The 23,657-nt window shown below is 39.9% G+C and overlaps 1 protein-coding gene across 1 annotated transcript; it reads right to left on the bottom strand.

Annotated features, from left to right (window-relative positions):
• Window positions 1-638: 638 nt before the first annotated feature.
• si:ch211-51a6.2 (neurotrypsin) lies at window positions 639-23,165 on the bottom strand. The gene is made up of 14 exons (XM_033979993.2): window positions 23,019-23,165; window positions 19,300-19,339; window positions 18,477-18,719; window positions 18,228-18,366; window positions 16,582-16,757; window positions 15,740-15,884; window positions 15,474-15,652; window positions 14,103-14,244; window positions 13,627-13,847; window positions 13,403-13,544; window positions 11,742-12,020; window positions 4,532-4,654; window positions 2,049-2,329; window positions 639-1,353 (listed from the first exon to the last, which is right to left on the bottom strand). Exons 1-14 carry the CDS (start codon window positions 23,115-23,117, stop codon window positions 1,043-1,045), a joined length of 2,520 nt encoding a protein of 839 aa, XP_033835884.2. The 5' UTR covers window positions 23,118-23,165; the 3' UTR covers window positions 639-1,042.
• Window positions 23,166-23,657: the final 492 nt, after the last annotated feature.

The raw sequence follows: 23,657 nt of genomic DNA on the forward strand, positions 1-23,657 counted from the left end.
CAGATGCCCTGTGAGTGAGCGCAGATGCCCTGTGAATGTGCGCAGATGCCCTGTGAATGTGCGCAGATGCCCTGTGAGTGAGCGCAGATGCCCTGTGAATGTGCGCAGATGTGTGTGTGTGTGCGCGCGTGCGCAGATGCCTTGTGCGTGTGCGCAGATGTGAGTGTCCACAGATGCCTTATGAGTGTGCGCAGATGCCCCGTGCGTGTACACAGATGTGTGTGTACAGATGTGTGTATGTTTGCCCAGATGTCCTGTGGGGGTGCAGAGATGCCCTGTGAGTGTGTGCAGATGTTGTCTCTGTAGACCCTCAGTCGTCCAGGTCTGATTCATAACAAACAAACAACAATAGTAGGGTCGTTAAGGGCTGAATAGGTTAGTCTCAAACTGGAGACAATAGCTGTTTACACTTTCAGTGTGATTAGCCCCTCCCCTCAGATAGATTTAAGGCAGTGGCCACCAGCATTCTGAATTCTGACCAGAACTGAATGTGTATATATATATATATATATATATATATATATATATATATATATATATATATATATATATATATATATATATGTGTGTGTGTGTGGGTGTGGGTGTGTGTGTGTGTGTGTGTGTGTATATATATATATAAAATAACAGCAATTGATAATAGTAGTTAATTGATTTATCCTTAAAAAAATCAATCTGAATGTCAGACAGAGGTTACCGGCATGATAAATGAAAAGTGAAATAATAACAACACATAGCATAAATAATAATTCTAATTATTTAAGATAAACTGCAGTATTTGCTGTCATTAATATAGACACAAAATCTTTATGCCTCTGTTCAAAACAGGTAGGCTTACAACAGTTCACTGTTCTTATATATATTGGACATCAATATAAAGTATTTAAAAAATATATAGTTTTAAGTGCCTGAAGTCTCCAGCTTCTACCAAGTGGGATCACCATGCCAACCAAGGCACCGAAAGCTCTTTACATTAGTCGATTATTTATTCCTCTTAATGATGAGCTACTGGAATAGATGTGGCTTATTTTCAGATATAGATTTAGGGCTTGTTGACTACATTGTCAATCCAGCGCAAAAACCTACTCACCCGGGTGTATACCCCAGGAAAGGCAGGATTCCCACAGCCATGGCCCCACGAGATGACTCCAGTGAGAACCCAGTGCCCCCCCCCATGCTGACAAACCAGGGGCCCGCCACTGTCCCCCTGACAACTGTCCACACGCCGCTGTTCAGACAGGCTCCCTGCACATATCATCCGACTGGTGAAACGGGCTCCATACCGCTTCTTGCACTTCCAAGAGGGAAGGAGAGGAACCCAGGCCTGCTTCAGAGTCCGAGAGTACTCAGAGTCTGCAAGAACACAATAAAGACATGCAATCTTTGGATTATAAAAGCCTCATGGCTTTCTCAAAATGTCAAAGTTCCAGAAAGTATCAAGTCAGTATTCATCAAGTGGACTATAATCTCAAAATATTAATAATATTTCCACATTATCCTGCATGCATTGGCCTCTCTCTTGCTACAAAAACTCCTAAAATATGTTTTTTTTTAAATGTAGTACATATCAAATGGGTGTACCAGCTGACCATTACATTGTCTTCTTTTAATGGAAAAATTGGAAAGCCAACCAATCAGGTAATAAATACCTTGTTACTATGTTTATCAACAATGTTATCTATGTACTACATGGTACACAGCTACTGTTGCAGGCCAGGAAGTGGGCCCCCTCCTGTTGTTCCTTCCGGGATAATCTTTTCATAGTATGCCATAAAACATATCTATCTCTAAAACATATATATATATATATATATATATATATATATATATATATATATATATATATATATATATATATATATATATATATATATATATATATATATATATATATATATATATAAAATTGTGGGACGAACAAAGGTGCAACAGAGAGATCCAAAGTCAATGTCCATCAGACAAGCAATATTAAACATAAAAATAAGGTTTCATCTCGGAGCGAAAACAGCTTTACCAAAATGATTATATGCAGTCAAGTACAACGTTACCTGTGAATCCCCAGCCAGTGATGATACAGGAGACAGATCTCGTGACCCACTTATGGCTGAATTCTGGCAAACACACAGCACTAGTGTGAGGGTTGAATGCCACACAACTGCCCTCAATGCCTTTGAGTCGTACAAGAGCAATGTCATAGTCCCAGGCATGGCTTTGGTACTTTCTGTGGATGACGATGCGTTCAGGGCTTAGGGTGCGCTCAAAGTCGTCTTGTTCCTGAGTGTGATAGTCGCCAAGGCGCAACAAATATCGGCTAGGATCAGTGCCAAACCTGCCATCAAAGCAAAACTGTATGTATCAGAATTCTACAGAGTACCTCTGCAAGGAGTCTTCATTGTGTGACTTAGCTTTGGCAGTAATGAGTAAAGATTTCATTTACCGTAAATTTCGGATTATAAGCCGCTACTTTTTTTCCACGCTTTGAACCCTGCGGCTTGTACAGCAGTGCGGCTTATTTATGGATTTTTTACTGGATAACGGCCCCTGGGTTTTATTTTCACGGACAAGCCTTCTACACGTGGCAGATAAATATGGCAAAAACAACTTAAGTGCATTAAAAAAATACAACTCACCAAACCGCTGCATCAGAGGGAGCCCTGCGCTGATTATGTGATTATGTCTACTCTGCTCCGCAGTTTCTTTCAAAAACTCTAAAGGCGTATCGTTTAATCCCAGGTGCTTATTCTCCATGTGCCAAAGCAGTTTTGAAGGTTTCATTGCCTTATTTGCTTTTCCCGTATGTTACGTAGAGCGGACTGTGCGCGTGAGTCACCTGCAGCGACAAACCCAGGTTTTAAGTAGGCATTGTCTGTTAAATTTATCTTTCTTTTTCTTGGAGGTGTAGTCTCCTCTTCTGGCTCCTCAGTTGTCCTTTTCCCCTTTGTTAAAAGCTCTCCAAAGACTTTTGTTTTGGCTCATTTTCACTCGCTTGTGGCTCTACTTTTGTGCGTCGTGTCTGATGTGTTATACGTGATACGTCACCGCGGAGACAAGAGCAGATAATAAACTTGCTACTACATCAAATAGATTTCTGTGGCGATTTCCAGCAGGATTTTCATGATACATCTATGGACGAGCTTATTAGTGTGTCATTAGGGACGGGCCAAAGTTGCTCCTGACCCCTGTGCGCACAGCGTCTGAAAATCAGGGCTCTTTACGCAGGACTGTGAGCTGTGTCTGTGTCTGTGTCTGTGAGACGTGAGACGTGAGCGGTGTTTGTTTTGAACATTGTTCCGCGAGTGTGACGCTTATTTTGAGCAACGAAAAATAAGAAAATATAATTTTATTTTAAGATCATAATAATCTTCCAATTTAAACTACAACAAAAAAGAACTAACACAAATAAAATACACTTCAGCCACGCAGAGCCGCAGTATAAGGCTGAAAGAGGCGCATACGGCTCCGGAGCCGCGGGTTGCAGACTCCTGAAATAGAGCCACTGCACGTAAGCTCGACATCAATGAATCCAACTTGGTCAATGTAAAAGACGACAAAAGTTTTCAGAGGAAATAAAAGCAGATTTTCCGTTTTGGTGCAGTTTTATTTTCTAAACCTGCAGATGTGTTCATCCCGTGTTGTTGTCGTGTTGGTTCCAATTTTCAGGCACAGTTTAAAAAAAAGCGTGTCAGTGCACCGTCTTTCTGTGTAAATATCTCATGTTACAATATGAAAACCTGCGGCTTTTATTCAGGTGCGGCTTATATATGTACAAAATTGATTTTCTCTTCAAATTTAGCTGGTGCGGCTTTTAATCAGGTGCGCTCTGTAGTCCGAAATTTACGGTAGTTGTTTCATCATTTTAATCAATGTTAGCAAACAACAAAGTTAAATCTGTCAACTAGACAAATCTTGTAGGAGTGAAGACGTTTCGCTGCTCATCCAAGCCACTTCTTCAGTTCTGGACAGAATGGTGGAGGCCACTGCCTTTAAATCTATCTGAGGGGAGGGGCTAACTACACTGAAACTGTAAACAGCTATTGTCTCCAGTTTCAGCTGAAACTACCCTATTCAGCCCTTAATGACCCTGCTATTGTTCTCATTGTTCTGGGTCTGAGGATGGAGTTGTAGATGGGGGAGAGATTATATCTCGGGCCCCCATTTCTGTTGAAGGAAGGATTCTCTTTCCTAACAAAAATAGCTTTTTTAACTCCTCTCTCAAACCATTTCTTTTCTCTGGCTAAGATCTGAACTTCACTATCTTCAAAAGAGTGGTTAGTGGCTTTAAATCTAAAAATTTAAAAATTTAATAAATGTTAGTACAAAAAACACTTTTATATTGGGGCCATCCAAGAACACTCATCATTTGACCCGGAAGTTTCAATAGAAAAATAAATCAATAAAGAAATTTCTTAATGTTTGTATAGTATTCAGTGTGTTTGAAGATGCTAATTACTCTGAACTATTGTTGCTTTTCTATTATTTTTGTTATCAAGGGTACACATCGAGAGAGGTGCCAAGATATGTGTTGTGTTACCTCTTGAAGCAGTGGGCAGCAGAAAGGGCCCAACATGAGTTGATTAGGGAAGCCCCACACAGAGGATGGGTCCCTTTAGACTGGGACCTGAGCCACAGGGAGACCTGCCATGGCCATTCGCCCCTGCAAAAAAGCACTGCTTAATATACATGGATAATTATTTGAAGGTGACAGTTACAGTAATTATAGCAATAGCACTAAAAAGACTTAAAGCTTAATGAACTTTACAACATATGCGACAGAACGAACTTGACAGACATTTGCAGATACAAAAACCCAAACCATAAAATGTACTCCTGGAGCAATAAAGACATGATACAGTGACGAGTCCTGGCTTGTCTCAGCAAATATTATTGAAAATGTGGAAAAAATAGAAATTACACCTACTGTATTCTCTGATCACAAGAGCAATTGTTACTGAAATAAATATCCAATATGCCAAGATATAATATCGATAACTGGAAATTTAATAAAACCCTAATCAACAATGAAGATTTCAAAAAACACAGAAACTTATTGAAAAATATAGGAGAATAGCTGCTATGAAAAACTGTTACACCAAGTCTTATGAACTGGAAAAAATATATATGTAAAAAAAAAAAAAAGAAAAAAAAAAGGAAAATGAATAGCAAATTGCAAACTGAAGATGAGCAAATGGAACTTGAACTATATTAGACTGCCTTGGATCAAATTGATGAAAAAGCAAAATGTGCTTATCCAATCGAGAAGAAATGGCTAGAGCGAGGAAAAAATGCTCCAAATACTTTTTTTTTTTTTTTTTTTTTGGAAAAAGAAAGTTTGAAGTACACATCTTCACAACATATTAATATATGTTGTGGTAGTAGTACCAGTAGTTCAAATTTGTCCTCTATGGAGGACATATGTAAACCTGAATATCTCCAACCCAGTGCATACTACTGAAAAAACTCCTTTTGACATCTACAGAGGACATTTAGAGCTTTTCAATGATACCAAATGTGAAGGGGTGGGGCTTTGGTACCTTTCTTTTTTCGTCAAGGAAAATGGTGTCCGTCGCTGCAAGCACATTTTATGGGAAGACGAAAAGTAAATGCATTTTACTTTTTATTGAGCAAATTTTGGCTTGAAATGTTGGTGACATATTTAATGTAAGTCTTTTAACAGCACATTTAAACACTGTCTAATTAATTTTAATAGTTTTTTAGCGTAATATTTAACTGTTTAAAAATGTCCTCTGTAGTGGACATTTGTAGTTATTTCCTCCATTTTGTTGTATTTTTTCAAATTTTCTTTTTTTTCACATTGACGTTCCAGAATATGAGAAAAAGTGATCTCTTGTGGAGAGTCAGGCCCCTCTTGACCAAAGTAAGGCAAGGATGTCTAAATCTGCCTAGAACAGGAAAATTGTACATTGAGGAGCAAATGGTTCCATTTGCTGGTCTCTGCCCAATGCGCCAGTATGTACCAGTTAAAACATACCCAACTGGACTGGAGGTGCTTGTCTTGGCCACACCAAATGGCTTGCTCTTGGACTTTGTACTCTACCAAGGCAAGACTACTTTCAGAGACACGGGAGGAAAGGGCATTGGAGAACAAGCTGTTCTTCATTTGGCAGAGTCTATTCCCCAAGGAACCCACCTGTTCTTTGACAGGTTCTATACTTCAATCAACCTCCTCGACACCCTGATGAGAAAAGGGATGACAGGAACTGGAACCCTCAGGAATAACAGGGTTCCAAAAGAGTGCAAGATCATAGGGGATAAGTTCTTCAAAAAGAAAGAAAGAGGGACATCAGAGATGGTAGTTAGATGAAACCCTCCTGAACTTGCTGTCATAAAGTCTGTTGTCATGGGATCCTCAGCCTATGGCATTGAACCTCAGGACACACGCAGAAGATGGTCCAAGAAAGAGAAAAGGTTTGTCCAGGTGTCAAGGCTACTGGCAATCGCTGACTACAGCACCAATATGGGTGGTGTGGACTTGGTTGACCGAATGTTGAGTTTCTACAGGATAGCCTCTCACACTCGGAAATGGACAGTGCGTGTAGTAATTCCACTTTTTTGACCTGGCAATTCATGGCTTTAGTATGAGAGTGACTGCCAGTTTCTGGGAAAAAAAAAACAAAAACAAAAAAAACCCACTGAAGTTTCTTGACTTCCAACTGCTCCTTGGTGAAGAGTTGATTAACCGGGCTCAAGCAGAAATCATAAGGGGCAACGAAGATGAACACACTCCACCACGTCAAAAGTGGAAATGGCAGCCAAATGCAGCTATGAGACACTATGGTGCCATCCACCTTCCAGAGATGGTGAATGAAACACATGCCTAAAGGTGTTGGAGATCTGGCTGCAAGAGCAAAACATATGTGATGTGCACAAAGTGCAAAGTATTCCTTTGTGTTTCCATGAAGGGGAATTGCTTTTTGAAGTATCAGAGCAAATAAGCACAACAAAGCAAAATAAAACAAACAAAAGTTATAATTGACAGTTATGTGGATGTTAAACACATTCTTATGTTGACATTGTGCTATTTTCTTTGGCACTAATTGATTGCCATCAAGGGTCAGTTTCACATGTATGGTGTTCCGATGTCCACTGTAGTGGACACATGATATCTAGAAAATAAAAACTTTTTTTTTGAAAAACTTTTTTTTTTTTGCACTTTTCTGGACTGAGATGTCTGATGTTTTTTTTTTCCTGGGATCTACTGTAGGCACTCCTTCAGTTTGGAGGTCACTGCTCCGAGTCCTCCGACGACCACGGGCTCCACTGATGGCTTCACCTTCCAGGACTTCTCCAGCTCTTCTTTGAGCCTCAGGTATTTCTCTAATTCCTCATGTTCCTTCTTCCTGATGTTCCCATCACTTGGTACTGCAATGTCCAGCACAACGACTTTGCTTTGTTGATTGTCTCAGGGGTCTCTTTGCACAGCCTACACCTTGGGTCTTGTCTGGTGTGGTAGATCTGGGCCTCTATCGCTCTGGTGTCCCTGTGCTGTCCTTCACTCCAGCTTTCTCAAGCCATTGGTAGGATTTCTTGATATCAGCCACTTCAGTTATGTTCCGTTGGTACATCCCACTGTCTCTCCACTGTCTGAAACATTCGCTGAGCACGTCATGTGTGGGGGCCTTGTCCTTGATGTACTTATGGATCTTGGATGTTTCATCCTGAACTGTGGCTCTCACACTCACTAGTCTTCGGCCTCATTCCTTACGGCTTGCGTACAGTCTCAGGGTGCTGGATTTGGGATGGAACCTGCCATGCATGGCCAGGTGCTTTCGAGTTTTAAGATCTGTGGTCTGTATCTCCTTCTTTGGCCAGCTTATGATTCCTGTTGGGTATCAGATTACTGGCAGGGCGTAGTTGTTTATTGCCTGGGTCTTGTTCTTGAAATTGAGATGACTCATTAGGATTTGCCTTACTCGTCTGAGATATCTGGCCGTGGCTGCTTTCCTTGTTTCCTCTTCAACAATGCCATTTGCTTGTGGTATACCAAAGTACTTGTAGCTGTCCTCAATGTCTGCTATTGTTCCTTCTGGGAGTGAGACCCCTTCAGTGTGGACTACCTTCCCTCTCTTTGTCACCATCCGGCTACACTTCTCAAGCCCGAATGACATTCCAGTGTCTGTGCTGTAGATCCTGGTGGTGTGGATCAGCAAGTCGATGTCTCGCTCATTCTTAGCGTACAGCTTGATGTCATCCGTGTAGAGTAGGTGACTGATGGTGGCCCCATTCCTGAGTCGATATCCATAGCCAGTGTTGTTGATGACTTGGCTGAAGGGGTTCAGTCCTATGCAGAACAGCAGTGGGGACAGTGCGTCTCCTTGGTGTATGCCACATTTGATGGTCAGTTGTGCAAGTGGCTTGACATTGGCTTCAAGGGTGGTTTTCCACAACCTCATCAAGTGTGCAATGAAGACTCTTAGAATCCTATTGATGTTGTACAGCTGCAGGCATTCAGTAATCCATGTGTGTGGCACTTTACTTTACTTTATTTTATTTAATGGACAATGTGCAGTTACATTAAAAGATGGCTGCACCAGATTTAGCATAATGCTACTTTCCATCTGTAGTCCTAAAACAACAACTAATATAACAGTTAAACAGCAATTAAAACAACAATTAACACATATAATGTAAAAACAATACAGTACAGATCGGTGCAAGAATTCAAAAGTACAGATTATTCAGTGTTCAACAGACTAATAAAACAAGTAATAAAGCAACAATAAAATAGTCAAGTAGAAGTAAAATTGCAGCAGTTACTTAAAGTGCAGGGGGTCAGTATTATTTAAAGTGCAAGAGGTAAGTAAAGTGCCTCAGTATGTTTAAAGTGCATCAGAAAAAACAATAGCAATAGCAGTAACAATAGTCATAGTCTTTCTTGTAATCAATGCAGGCAGGCTTTCTTGTAATCAATGCAGGCAGTGCACAGGTTGGTCTTACGGGTTCTGCAGTCTCGGGCAACAGTTCTGTCTACCAGGAGCTGGTGTTTGGTTCCCCTGGTATCTTTGCCGATGCCCTTCTGCGCTGTGCACATGTACTGATCCAAGTGCCCCCTTATCTTAGCTGCCGTGATGATTCACATGAGCTTCCATGTTGTGGAGAGACAGGTTATTGGACGATAGTTGGATGGTACTATACCCTTTGTGGGATCTTTCTAGATCAGGATCGTACGCCCTTCAGTTAGCTATTCAGGGTGAGTCCCATCCATTAGCAGCTGGTTCATTTGTGCTGCCAGGCGCTCATGGAGAGAAGTGAGCTTCTTTAGCCGTGGATCATGTCAGGGCCTGGTGTGGTCGTTTTTCATACCTGAGACTCTTTCCTGGATGAATGCCACTGTGATGGTAACTGGATTCTGTTCAGGAAGGTTGCTGTGGTCTTCTCTCAGAGCCATCAGCCAATGTGCATCGCTGTATTGTGATGCCTCCTTCTCCCTTATACCTTTCCAGTACTGTTCAGTTTCCAGCCTTGGTGCCTTATTACCCTGCCATTGAGCATACATATTTCGCGGGTTGTGAACAGACGGTTTATTCGTCTGGCTTGATTATCTCGTGGGTACCTCTTGGCGGCTCATCGCTCCTCTCTGGGCCTCTGACAGTTGGCTCATTTCTCTCCGTGCTGCCTTGATTCTAGCCTCTAGGGGCGACAGTGGCTCAGTGGTTAGAGTGTTGGTCCCCCAATCTGAAGGTCAGAGGATTGAGTCCCGCTAAGACCAAGTTCTGTCGTTGTGTCCTTAGGCAAGACACTTCACCCACATTGCCTAGTATGAAAGTGGTGTGTGTGTGAATGATAGGTGGTGGTCGGAGGGGCTGATGGCGCAGATTGGCAGCCTCGCTTCCGTCAGTCTCCCCTGGGCAGCTGTGGCTACAGTAGTAGCTTACCATCACCAAGTGTGGAAATGAATGAATAATGACTATAGTGTAGCACTTTGAGAGGCTTTGAAAAGCCTGTAAAGTGCATTACAAGTGTAAGCCATTATAATTATTAGCCTCTAACCGTCATTTCCATGGTGGGTATTGTTTTTCATGGCTCCCATGGTTGCTCTTATAGCCAAGCATCTCTAGGATAACTGCTGTGTATATGAGCTCATTGGTTTCTGTGATGGTTGAGGTAGGTATGGTTGAGGTAAGTCTCCTAAAAGATGTGAATGCAGCATTGAGAGCAATCTCAATGCTGCATTCACACCTTCTGGGGGACTTTCAGATGGTACTTCACTTAGTCTCTGCAAGTGGCGTTGGGGTTGCCTTGTGTTCATTCTATCTTCTATCTCTATCTTTCTGTCAGTCGCTGCCTTATTCTGCACTCTTCTCTTTTAATGTTAATTTTATAATGATTATTTATGTTTTATTAGTTTGTATTGTGGTGTCTTTTTCTCTTTCTTATTCTGTTATGCACTTTGAATAACCTTGTTATTATAACTTGTGAATTATAATTCCTCTTGATGTTTTATGTAAAATTTAACTTATCCCCTAATATGCTTATGTGTATATCTGACTATGAAAAAAAAGATTTAGATTTAGAATAGGTCAAAATAGTTTTTTTTTTTTCCTTGTTCAAAAAAGTATCTAGATTCTGATTCTGGTATTGATACGTTTGCCAATTCTATGCAAGAGTGTAGCAAACAATAGCAAAGACTGGTCTATGTTTAAGGGACCTCTAAACCATGTGATGCACTTGAAGCCATATTCAAGAGTTTGAAACACATCAAAGGCGAGTCACTCAGCTGACTATCTCTTAATATTTTCAGCCCTAGGACCTTATTTTGACAAACATTCGGATAAAAACAGTATCTTCAAAATGCTGTTTTTTTCAGCCTGTGCATGATCTAAATGGGAAATTGTATATAAATGAAGCTAAGATCTTGTGGAAGCTATCAGAAGTAACATATGCCACAGGAAAGGTATGAATGAGATAAAATAGCACATTGTGACATATGAGGGCACATTTTGGCACAAATTTAAGTGACATCCATGCACATAATAGTGACAATTTTCACATAACAATTATGAAATGTGAACATTTACATCACATGTGTCAAACTCAAGGTCCAGGAGCCAAATGTGGCCCTCCACATCATTTTATGTGGCCCTCAACATGGTAAATTAAAAGGTATGATGGTCTTAAAATGTAATTTTATTAAGAGGTATGTCTTTACACAGCCATATTTTTACATCTATGCAAATGAATATGCAATATTTGAAACATGAATAAGTAATAAATACAGAAACAGTTAATTAACAAGTTAAAAAAGTAGTTACATCTATTTTACATCTGGCCTTTTGAGGACAGCCATTTTGCTCATGTGGCTCTCGGTGAAAATGTGTTTGACATCCCTGATTTACATGAATGTGCAGCTTTCTTTGACCACAATCTTCTGTTTACACTTGTAGAGTTACAGTTCATTGTTTTGTAGAGGTGTTATTTCTATAGTAAATAACACCTGTAAGGTCTTTAAGATGACTGATTAGTTTATATGTCAATCCAATTTAATGTGTAAATGTGAAAAAATAATCTGATATTGTTATGAGGGAGTTCATGCCTGGGAAAGCAACTGATGAGAAAGCAGCTCGGGGACTTTTTTGATTATCTAAAAAAAAATTGACTTTGGGTGATACATGCATATGGCTAAACATTTCACATAGATATTTTTTAAGTAAATGGATATCTGTTGTTTACTACATTGAAGTCCCTCTATGAAGATGCGGGCCTATCTGGTAAGTTGCTCTTACCTGAGGGACTTGGTACCCCCAATAATGCGTCGAAGGCGGCGTTTTTTGCTCAGACTTTGACCACACATGTGAAGCGACATCTTACTGTCTTGAAATGGCTCCAGAGTATATTGGCAAATGACCCCAGCATCCTCACTGTGGTGACAGTTGTGCCCCCCTTGATCGTCAGACTGACACTGTCCCAGTGACATTTCCACCCCTGAGCATCGGACATTGTCCAAGTGGATGGGACCCTGGCCTGGCCCGAAGTAGGCCATGGACCGAGCCTTAGCTGTACCCCTGGATAAGAAAGATGATAGAAGATATGAGACACTTGTGTGCCTCAAAAGGACGCAAAGAAGAAATAAGAATATCATATTAGCATAACAGGCCTAAAACCACAAAATCGGCAACAACAGAGAGAGATACATAAAAACAAAAATATTTGCTAAATGCCACAATAATGAGAGAAAGATTTTTTGAGAAAAATTTTCATTACTTTCTTAAAAGTCAGAAGTTTACATACATTTCATTAGTATTTGGTACCATTTCCTTTAATTTGTATGACATGAGTCAAGCTTGGGTCAAGCTTCTCACAATAGTTGACAGGAATTTTAGCCCAGTCCTCCTGACAGAACTGGTGTAACTGAGTGAAGTTTGTAGGCTGCCTTGTCTTTTCAGATCTGCCCATACATTTTCACTAGGCTTGAGATCAGGGCTTTGTGATGGCCACTCCAAAACAATGTTATCCTTAAGTCACTTTGTAACCAGTTTGACTGTATGCTTCAGGTCATTGTCCATTTGAAAGGCCTATTTGTGCACAAGCTTAACTTCCTGGTTGATGTGCTTCAGCCAGCATCTTCACAAGGTTCATGGGGCCTCCTCCCAGCTCAGGCTCCTTTTTCCCCAGTGAGGTGACATTCCATGTCCCCAGAGCCAGTCTCCGTGTCCGGAGATCCGGTCGTCGAGGCCCCCACCTCCTTTGACTGCCACCCAGATCTCTATGCACCGGCCCCTGTGTTTCAGGTGTACCTTCTAATTATCTAGTATCTCTAATTATCTCAAACGTTAATCAATACACCTGTCAGAACTTTCCAAAAAAATGACATCATCATCTGGGTTTTTCCCATTTGATAAATCCATCTCTCATTATTCTGGCATTTAGCAAAGAGAAATAATGTTAGTAATCCTAACTGACCTAAAACAGGAAAAGTTTAGTCAGATTTCATGTCAGATAGAGAGAAGAAAACAAAGCATATGAGTCTTTTTATCTAGTGTATGCTAACTTCTGGTTTCAACTGTAAAAGGCATCTTTCACAGGTTCAGATCTGAGCACCTTTGAAAGTTGTATTTAACACATAGGGATGTAAAAATATCAGATTTTTGTGTCATAATTATGAGAAAAATCATAATTTAAATGATTAACAATTATTGAGACCATTACCAAACACAGAAATTCTTAATTTTACAGTCACTTTGTCTAAAATAATACCATCTCTGTAGTATGTAAACAGATTTATGAAATCAAACTTCTGGAATGATAAAGTAAAGTTAATGTGATGATGAAATTTTAAGTTTACTTATTACAGAATAGATTGAATTGATCTATAATTAGTATTTTTTATTTTGACTATACCAATTTGAAATATTTTAGCAGCTTTTGGATCTTCCATAAGACTCACTTAAAACCCAGCTGTCTGCACACCACAGCAGCATTGATGTCATCCCATCCATCGTCACATACAGTACCCCACTGGCCATTCATAAACACCTCCACTCTGCCTTCCTTTGGGCTCTCCCCAGCCACAAGCCGCACCGGAGTGCCTGAAAGAAGGTGGCACAACGTCCTGCCAAAAATATGTTAAATATTTAACATGTTTTGACTGTCAAAAACTTGTGTACATACTGGCCAGGATTGACCTGTAGGTAGCAGGAGGACTATGGGTGCCAATGGGCCTTTGACAACGCACTGCTACGTCTTCACTGTGGGTGCAGTCATGTTGGCCCAGGGCAGAGTGGGAACAAGCCAACAGACTGTACTCTGTGCCTTTACATTCCACCTCATCCAGCAGGATCAGCCCATGACTCTCTTCATATGATCCTTCTGGTGTTCCTTCCACCTGACGACTGAAGACAACAAGCACTGGTAAGAATAGGTCCACAACATACAGTTACATACAAACAGTTATGCATCATTTCACAGGCAGAAGCAGAACAATGGAGGTTAACATGCTGAGAGATCTGTTATTGACACAGATTAAATCTAGAGAACCGCCAGATCCAACCAAATTTGGTTCACAAAAACTTGGTATAAGACACCTGAATGTAAAGACAAAATCAAGTGAGAAACCAGCATGCACCTTGCTTTGTGTGTCAACTGACCTGAAACCTAGCTGTCTACACACCACCTGTGTATTTAGTTCGGTCCAGTTATCATCACACACTGTTCCCCAGTGCCCCTCTGAGTAGATCTCTACACGGCCCTCCCATGGTCCATCTCCCCCCACCAGACGAACAGCACCATCTGCATCAATAAAAAAATTACATACATGTTCAGTTATTGTTATTATTTAATGCAATATTTACATTTTTTGGTAAATGTTTCCCCCTATGTGTGTCAAATGTGTTAACATTTAAACAGTATAGTACTGTACTGTATAGTACTGATTATGTCATAACTTCAGATGTAGGACAGGCAGCCTATGTAACTCTATGGGAGATTTATTTATTTTTATTTTTATCTATTTATTTACTTAGTTATTCATTTAGTAAATATCCAAATGTCATTATCATTATGTTAAGGATTGGCTGGCTCAACATATGTGCCACATAATTTCTTATAGATGAAAGTCCTCCCCTTTCCACTGACTAACAATTATATCATTGATTCCTCAATGACAGGGCTGGCCCTAGTTTTCAGGGGACCCTAAGCTGAATTTGTCTCTGGGGACCCCAACAGTGGATGTATCCTGGCTAGGCTAATGGTGATTCACATTTGACAAAATTATGACTTTCATCACCTTGACTAATTGTAATTGTATTTATGTGATCAACATCTGACTGAAAACATCCAGAATGTCACAACTACCATAGTTACAAGAAAAGTAGACAATCATATAAAGGGGGTCAAGAATTCAAGACAAGTTTCTGGTGAATTTAAATTAGTTTCAGTTGGCGACTATGGGCTTACATTCACATTATAAAGTGTCCTTGCACCGGTGTAAACACGTGGTTGCCCTTACCTCTGCCCGGCTCAAAAACAAATGTAGGCAGCGGCAGATATTTTGCTACTATAGATATAAAACAATTGTAATTGTTTGAGAGGGCTATTTAGGCTGCTGTAAACACACAAGCCCGGTTTCCAATAAAACTTGATATATTATTTTTAATATAAATGTATGGGCTCTTGGGGTCCCTCTGCTGGCTTCGCTTATAATCTGGGCCAGACCAACCTAATGATGAGCAATAGGTCAATGATGAGCTATTGGGATTGTAATATTTAATGTTTGCTGGTAGAGAGTACTTTGAACTTTGATATTAACCATAAACAAACTAAAAAAAACAACCCAGATAGATAGATAGATAGAATATACAGAATTAGAATAGAATTAGAAACAGAATTCTGACCTGTCCTCCATCTCAACTTTAAACAATCTAACCTATTGTAATATTAGTTATATTTTATTATCCTCGTTTGGTGCTGGTTCCAAAGTGGTAATAAGCCCTAATATCTTATATCACACATGTATGTACCTGTGTAGGGGTTACAGGACACTCCAGCGTCTTGTGTGTGCTCACAATTGTGTAGCCCCCACCTGCTCTGAGGACACTGCTCCAGTGCAAACTCATTCCCAGTGCAGCGAACATCAGCAAGGTAAACTGGACCAAAGCCATGGCCAAAATGGGCTCCCATCCATGCTTTTGCTACGCCCCTTGCCCCAGGAAAGACAGAAAAATCGCCAATATCAGTGTCACATCCTTATACCCCATACAGTTTTTCTGCCACTAAAAGTTCTTACCCAATGCCCAGCTGCCTGCACACCACCTCAGCATCAGTATCATCCCACTCATCATCACAGACTGTGCCCCAGAGCCCGTCATGGTACACCTCCACTCGCCCCTGGAAATACTCCTGTCCACCCACTAGTCTCACAGGGAGGCTATCTGAGAGATACACCAGTAAAACACACAGCACAGACAGAGAAACACTTCAGTGTCTGATATTATAGTACATGGAACAAGACAACAGCACACAACACCAACCAATACTTAGTTTAGTATTGTGTCCTTAGGCAAAACACTCATATTGCCAAGTAGGAATGTGGCACAATGTGGTACTTGGAGTGTTGGTGGTTGTCGTAGGTCTGATGTTGCAGATTACTGTCTCACTGTCACCAGTGTGCTGGTTCTGGTTTTGAAGGAAATTTCCAAATTTATGATTCATGGCCCATCATTATTTGTTTGTGATTGACTCTTTGTTTGTACTTATTTATAATTAATCTTGGGTCCTTTAAGTCCTTTCACCTTTCAATAATGATGTCTTTGGAGTTTAATAATGGCACCACTCCAAAGCTATTGTGAAAAAGTTATTTGACTTTGTACTGACAAAGAAAATATTGTTTATTATTTCTATGAACGCCACCCATTGGGTTGAGTCTGGCAAACCAACTGACTTCTTCCATGTATATTATACAGAGAAACCAATTTCTGTATGGAATATATATACAATGCAGTGATTTTAGATGGTCAGGCAAAAAGTATGAGGAGCATAATGGTCATTGGCATTGCTTTGTATTTGACTATTGATACACTGGTCCCAACAGCGCTGTGTTAACAAACATGGTCAAAATGTATTTGTTACCTTTAGGCTCAGCACAAGTCATCCTTGCGTAGTTTCCATGGTTACAGTCGCCTGAGACAAACTTCTGACTTTGACATTCCACCAAGGATCTCTCATTACCATGGCAACCCAGGCGCTCATAGTGTAAGATGGAGCTTAGGCCAAAAGACGAGTCAAATAGGGCCTTTCCAAACTCACTGTAAAAAAAAAAAGAAAAAAAGTTTGATAAAATATACAGAACCGCACAGACTATTTTATTTACACAGCCTATGGGGCACTTGGCTATAAAATGTTGTGTTCTGCCCCCCAAAATGCCATCAACATCAGAAATGGTACAAAAAAGTACACAGTGTTCCAATTTATTATGCAAATTGTGCTTAAGTGTCATAAAGTCACTTTTTTTTTTTAAACTGATGGATGGTATTGTGTCTCAGGGCTCTTTAGGTCAGTAAAATCAATCTCAGACACCTGTGCCAATTAGTTTGCCATGTAAGTCCAATTAAAGGAAAAAATACTTAAAAACCACCATCAAGCAATATGGGAAAGAAAAAGGATCTATCTAGTGCCGAAAAGCATGAAATAGTTGAATACCTTGGACAAGGTATGAAAATCTTAGATATTTCTGGAAAACTTGAGCATGATCATCATACTATTAAGAGATTTGTAGCTGATTCAGAGCACACAGTCTTGTTCACTGATGAGCACCGTGCAACCCTGGATGGTCCAGATGGATGGAGTGATGGATGCTTGGTGGACGGCAGCCATGTCCCAACAAGGCTGCGACATCAGTAAGAAGGTGGCGGAGTCATGTTTTGGGCCAGAATCATTGGGCGAGAGCTGGTCGGCCCCTTTAGGGTCCTGTGAAAATTACCTCTGTAAAGTATTTGGAGTTTCTGACTGACCACGTTCTTCCATGGTACAAAAAGAAGAACCATGCTTTCCATAGCAAAATCATCTTCATTCATGACAATGTACCATCTCATGCTACAAGGAATACCTCTGCATCATTGGCTGCGCTGGGCATAAAAGAAGAGAAAGTCATGGTGTGGCCTACATCCTTCCCTGACCTCAACCCTACTGAGAACTTTTGGAGCATCTTCAAGCGAAGATGTATGAGGGAGGCAGTTCACATCCAAACTGCAGTTCTGGGAGGCTATTCAGACATCCAGCAAAGACATTCAACCAGAAACTCTCCACAAACTCACAAATTCAATGGATGCAAGAATTGTGAAGCTCCTATCAAATAAGGGGTCCTATGTTAAAATATAACTTGACCTGTTCAGATGTTTTGATTGATATAGCTTTTGATTTCAGTAATATGCTAATGCCTCTAACTGAAAAATAAACAAATGACCATTTTCAGTTCTTCATAACAATAACGTGGTTTGAAACTGTTGTGCATAATAATTTGGAACAGTGCATCTTAAGTTTTGATTAAAAAAAAATACTGTTATCTTTGGAAGGTTTGTTCTACAACATTCAAATTGTACTCTAAAGGTTGATGACATGAAAATTATGATGACTGTCATATATATTGACAATTTGGCAAATCAGAAAAAAATATCATTTGCATAATAATTTGGAATGCAATGTATTGTTTCTCAGAAGCCCTTCAGTCTTGGCTGATTAAATGTTATGCTGTTTTTGTGCCAAGTTGTACTCCTCACCCAAGCCCCAGCTGTCTGCAGACCACACTAGCATCCCCATCAGTCCAGTGTGTGTCACACACAGCCCCCCACTGGCCACTGAAGTAGACCTCCAAACGCCCTCTGTTACTGGAGGGACCTCCTACAAGTCGAGCGGCTCCTGGCACAGGAAAAATTAACCAGTGGCAGATTTCACTTAATATTGGATAAAAGTGCACGTGTCATATTTTTCAGCATGGGTTCAGTCAGTTTAGTAGTAAGTAGTTTCACCATAGTTGCAGTCACAGTAGGCCCAGCTGATAGCACCAGACTTCTGACGATAAAAGCACCAGGGCCGCAGCTCTCTGTCTGGATTCCTGCAATGTGTGTGCTCTCCAAGGCCACCCTCTGGATACTGCTGCATGTAATCAGGGAATTCTGTCCACCGAAGGCAGGGCACACCAGCCTCTGTAACTGACATTGACCCAGTGTAGAAGCCCTGAGGACTAAGGCTGCCAGAGCATGACTGCACATCTGCAAAATTAAAGCAGAGACCAAATACCAAATCACTTCAGTACCCTTCTCTCATGTTTGCACTTTGTTGAGCAGAGAATATCAAATCTGCTCTATAGTATGTTGTTATATAATATTCATAATGATTTTGCTCAACAGAAATATTGATAAATTGGTTGTGTTCAACTATCACTATCTAAATAAATAGTAATAGTAGTTAAGAATCACCTAATTTTTAGGGTATATTAAATTCACATTCATCATAAGGTTTATATATATATATATATATATATATATATATATATATATATATATATATATATATATATATATATATATATATATATATATATATATATATATATATATATATATATATATATATATATATATATATTTTTTTTTTTTTTTTTTTTTTTTTTTTTTTTTCTTTTTTTTTTTTTTTTTTTTTTTCTTTGATCCAGAGAAAGATAATGCCACCACACCAGGCAGTACAAGCTCTTGACAATAGGTGTGTTTAAGTTGCTGAAATCCTTTTTTTTTTAAATGATCTTTTTTCATTGCCAAGCCAGTACTAGTAACAGTCTATTCATATCCATACCTGTCCAGTGCACTGTATTCTGGTGACCAATGCGCTCCATCTGGGAAGAAAACACACTAAAATATTTTGTCTGCAGACAAAATGTTACTGGACAGAAATGACTAATAGAGCCAAGAGCCAAGACCTATAGTAGCACAGGCTCTGCCTAAATCAAATATTTAAGAGTATAAGAGGTTATTATCAGTGGACTTCAGACTCAAACAATTATGTGTCAATTATGATCTTCAGATAAAGTTTGCTAGGGCCAACCACTTGGTTAAAGTGCAACCAAAGAAGTGAATGATCTAGTAAATGAAACCAAGCAATTGAATAGTAATAGTTATGTGGACAAGGTGACATACTATACACCAGGGGTGTCAAACTCATTTTCACCGAGGGCCACATCAGCAAAATGGCCGCCATCAAGGGCCAGATGTGACTGTGCGGCAGTGTAAATGTCACAAAATGTAGCCGAATGTCATGTAAAATAAATGTAATTTCTTTTTAACTTGTTAAATGACGGTTTCTGTGATAAACTGACATTTTTAAAAGTGTGTATCTGGTCGGGACACACCTGCTCATAGACCTTCAGCTCTGCTTCAAATACGGCCTTTTACAGCCTTTTAATTATTGGACAATTTGTTGTTTTTCTTGCAGACTCACTTTTCCATACTTAGCTCCATCTTTGGTGTCAAAATGTCGATGTATATTGTACCGACCGCGCCTCAAAACACAAAAAACATCGTTTTTTCTCCTCAAAGCACAAACTTGTATTCACCTTCACCTTGCTTCCTCCCAACTTCCTTCCATGCCAACAATTTTCCTCTTGATGAACATTTTGGAATGATTATTTGCAAATATTTCTCAGTTCCACTTGCTGGGAAAATCTCATTAGTTTATTGTCAGTGCAAACATTAAAGCAGTATAGACTTATTTTAAAATGACAGTCATGCCTTTTAATTTATCTTCTTGCGGGCCACATAAAATGATGTGGCGGGCTGCATTTGGCCCCCGGGCCTTGAGTTTGACACATGTGCTATACACCAACAAGGGTAAATTATTATGTCATTTCTATACCACATATATTGAAAAATATTCATGTCATGAACGTCTATCCACCCCATTTTGTTGCATTTCAATACAATCACAATATTTTCTACTTAGGTAAATTCCTGTTTTGAAATCCACTTTTGTGCTATAGGGTCTTATACACCCTTTACACTACCTCAAATGTAAAAAAATGCAATGTAAATGGGCATACATAGTGATGTCGTATGCTCATCTCCATGAATATACTGTCATGCTTTGAAATGTTCCTGGCTAATGCAATATTTAATATTTCCATTGACACAAACAGGTTTTAGACCACAAAGTGAACCTTTAACTGACACCAGTTCTATGCTTATCATTTTTACTATTATTACTATGTGATAATTCTGAAAGCCATTCAAATTCAAAATGAATTCCGTTTGGACATCAGAGGGCATATTTGTGTGCACTTTTGTACATCATCATGAGGGGACACTGATATAATTTTCTTTGAACGGCTTATTCACGTCCCTTCCTTCAGGAGCTGCCTGAAGTGGCATTAGAGTGGCTGCTTATAGAACAGCTGATCCCAGATTCAAACTCTAAATGAGACACATGGCACACTGACTACTAGTATATCGAGTTTAGACAATAAATACATGCTTTGTTTGTATTTATTACATAAAAATATCAAATTTGTAATATGTATATCAATCCTATCTGATCTAGAGAAAGATTATGCCACCACACCAGGCAGTACAAGCTCTTGACAATAGGTGTGTTTAAAATACCGAAATCCTTGCCTGGATTATCAGCGAGCACAGTCGAGGGGAAGGAGAAAAAAGCTGAAATCAGCCTGGACGCTCCTTGAGCCGGAGAACAGCCAGGCTCAGATCACGCAGAGTCCCAGTGGAGAGACAGATCTTGTGTTCATTTCAACTTTTGGATTTTTTGAAGCTACATGCAACTTTGTGAATGCATTCTCCTTTTTCCCCCACACACCATGGACTAACATCACATCACCAGAGCAAAGAATCCAGAGCTCACATGCTTAGACCTGGTCTATGGTAAAAATTTTAGCTTATCATGATTATATAATAATCATGTTGACTGTTTTACAACACATGGGGTCTATTTGATTTTACATCTGTGATGATATAAATGTCAATAGGCCTAGATGAGAGAAGAAAGGAAGGAAGGAACTGCAGGGCGTCATGTTTCATCAAAAAATATCAGGTCCAAACAGCTGTCAATCAGTCGTCATCCTGCATCACAACAATATGTGTTTTTACATATAGTTCCAATGAATTAGTAAAGATGATCAAGTTGCACTGCAGGCAGGTGCTTGCAGGCCGAAACTGAAACTCAAACTGAAGAAATTTCCACAAACTGGTCTTACTGAACGCTGGAGGGACTATGTCTCTCGGCTGGCCTGGGAACGCCTTGGGGTCCCACCAGAGGAGCTGGAGGACGTGTCTGGGGTGAGGGAAGTCTGGGAGTCCCTGCCTAGACTGCTGCCCACACGACCCGGACCCAGATAAGCGGAAGAAAATGGATGGATGGTCTTGCTGATAACTTTGTTCATTTTAATATCAAGCTGGTTTTGCTAAGTAGAACCACCAGTGTATTTTAAAACAGAAGTCCCTCTCAAACTCAGCTTGAATCTATGTTATCCTCCATTTCTATAGTATACTATCACTGTGACGTACACTTGGGAACTCTGAGTAAAATGCTTCTGCACAAGTTTCTGAGTTGAAATTCTGAACAAAGTTGTGTTAAAGCTAATTTTTCCGAGTTGAGGTCAGATCTTCCGAGTTTCCGAGATCACGTGAACGTGGCAATACCGTACAGGCCAGGACCAAGGAGGACACACCTATTCACCTTAGCACATATCCTTGCCTTGCCCATAGTAAGGCCTGGCTCATAGCATGGCCTGGCCTGGTTCCACATGACTTGGATTTACAGGCTTGTGGTTTAGTACGACATCTAGTGGCAAAAATATTATTTTGGTACAGAATAAAAAAACAAAATATGTAATACGGACATTATTATTTTAACATAAAATAAATTAATAAATAAATGCAATTCATGTTTTGAAGGGAATTGTGTAGGCTAGCTAACATGTTCCTCTATAATACATAGTGTCTCTTTAACAAAAGTAAATGTTCACTATAATGTTTTGTGAGCGTCAGTTTGCTTAGTAATATGTATAAATTGTACAAAAAGTGTTATATGCAATTAATATAAAAGTAGGATTTGTTGTGAAGGATGTAATGTGTGGATTTAGGTAAATTTTGTGAGGTAAAAATTTCTCAAAGCCTAAAAATAAAGATTTTGCATTCAGATACACATGCGAAGTGTATATACAGTGTGGCTATACCACCATTGTTCCATTAAAATCACAAGTCCCGCTACACTTTTGCCTCAGTTGCCTCCATTATGGTATTTATGTTGAACTTCTAGAAGTGCGGCATGGTGGAATGCAGGAAAAAAAAATCTTCTACTTGGGCGAAATTAGTCCGGGAAATAGAAATATAAAAAAGCTATAGGCCACATAAGACTTGAGGGCGGTGTTTGCTGTGTTGTTACCCACTAAACAGCAATTCAGAACTCTGCTAAGACGAATCTAAATCTGGAGCAGTGGGGCACATGACAAATGTAGCTCTTGTCAGGCGCACAGCACTAAACAGCCTGCGTGGAAGCGCTCTTACCTCCGCGCTTACGCTCAGCAACGGGAGACAGCACCAGAGTGCGCAGATCCACATAAATACGGCTCTGCTCGGCTCCATAGCGCTGTAGGACCATCTCATCCGAGTCGTGCACCAACCATGTTCCCGCAAAGCTCCTCTGCACACGCGTCCACTGACGAGCAAAAATAAAAATGACGCGCGGCTGACGAGTATCCCTTCCACCCTCAGCGCCCACGCGTCAAAGGCGAAATTACTTGTTCAGTCGTTCAAATTAATTAAAATTTAAAACATTTTTTAGGAAAGAAAAAAAATCGAATTATTATCCACAAAGCAATGACCAAAATTGCCCTTCAATAATAAGGAAATTGACTTAACTGACACTGACATTTGACTATTACCCAGAAAATAATTATTTAAAAAAGAGAATTAACTCTCATTAAGCCGTCTCCAGTAAGCAATATGTTGGAACAACTGGAACGATATATATTCACCTATCCTCTACAAAGCATGTGATCATTTTGCAAACAATCGTGTCAGATGTTTACATGTAGTTAAAACTCTTCAAACCATTTGATGCTATATTAAAAAGATTAACTTAGAGCTCATCCATGACTACCACTACTGGTACCGTAAGCCGAGTGCTGGGCTAGAGCTGCTCTG

This window comes from Periophthalmus magnuspinnatus, chromosome 15 (genome assembly GCF_009829125.3).
Source record: "Periophthalmus magnuspinnatus isolate fPerMag1 chromosome 15, fPerMag1.2.pri, whole genome shotgun sequence".
In the NCBI taxonomy this organism is placed as follows: Eukaryota; Metazoa; Chordata; class Actinopteri; order Gobiiformes; family Gobiidae; genus Periophthalmus; species Periophthalmus magnuspinnatus.

Bases quoted from the DNA above. Each gene is read 5' to 3' on its own strand.
- si:ch211-51a6.2 (XM_033979993.2), bottom strand. From the start codon at position 23,117: ATGAGATGGTCCTACAGCGCTATGGAGCCGAGCAGAGCCGTATTTATG. The intron at 18,720-19,299 runs GTATGGATATGA...TTAATTTTGCAG, and splicing joins GAATACAGTGCACTGGACAG to ATGTGCAGTCATGCTCTGGC. The intron at 1,354-2,048 runs GTAACGTTGTAC...GTGTTCTTGCAG, and splicing joins CACTGGCTGGGGATTCACAG to ACTCTGAGTACTCTCGGACT.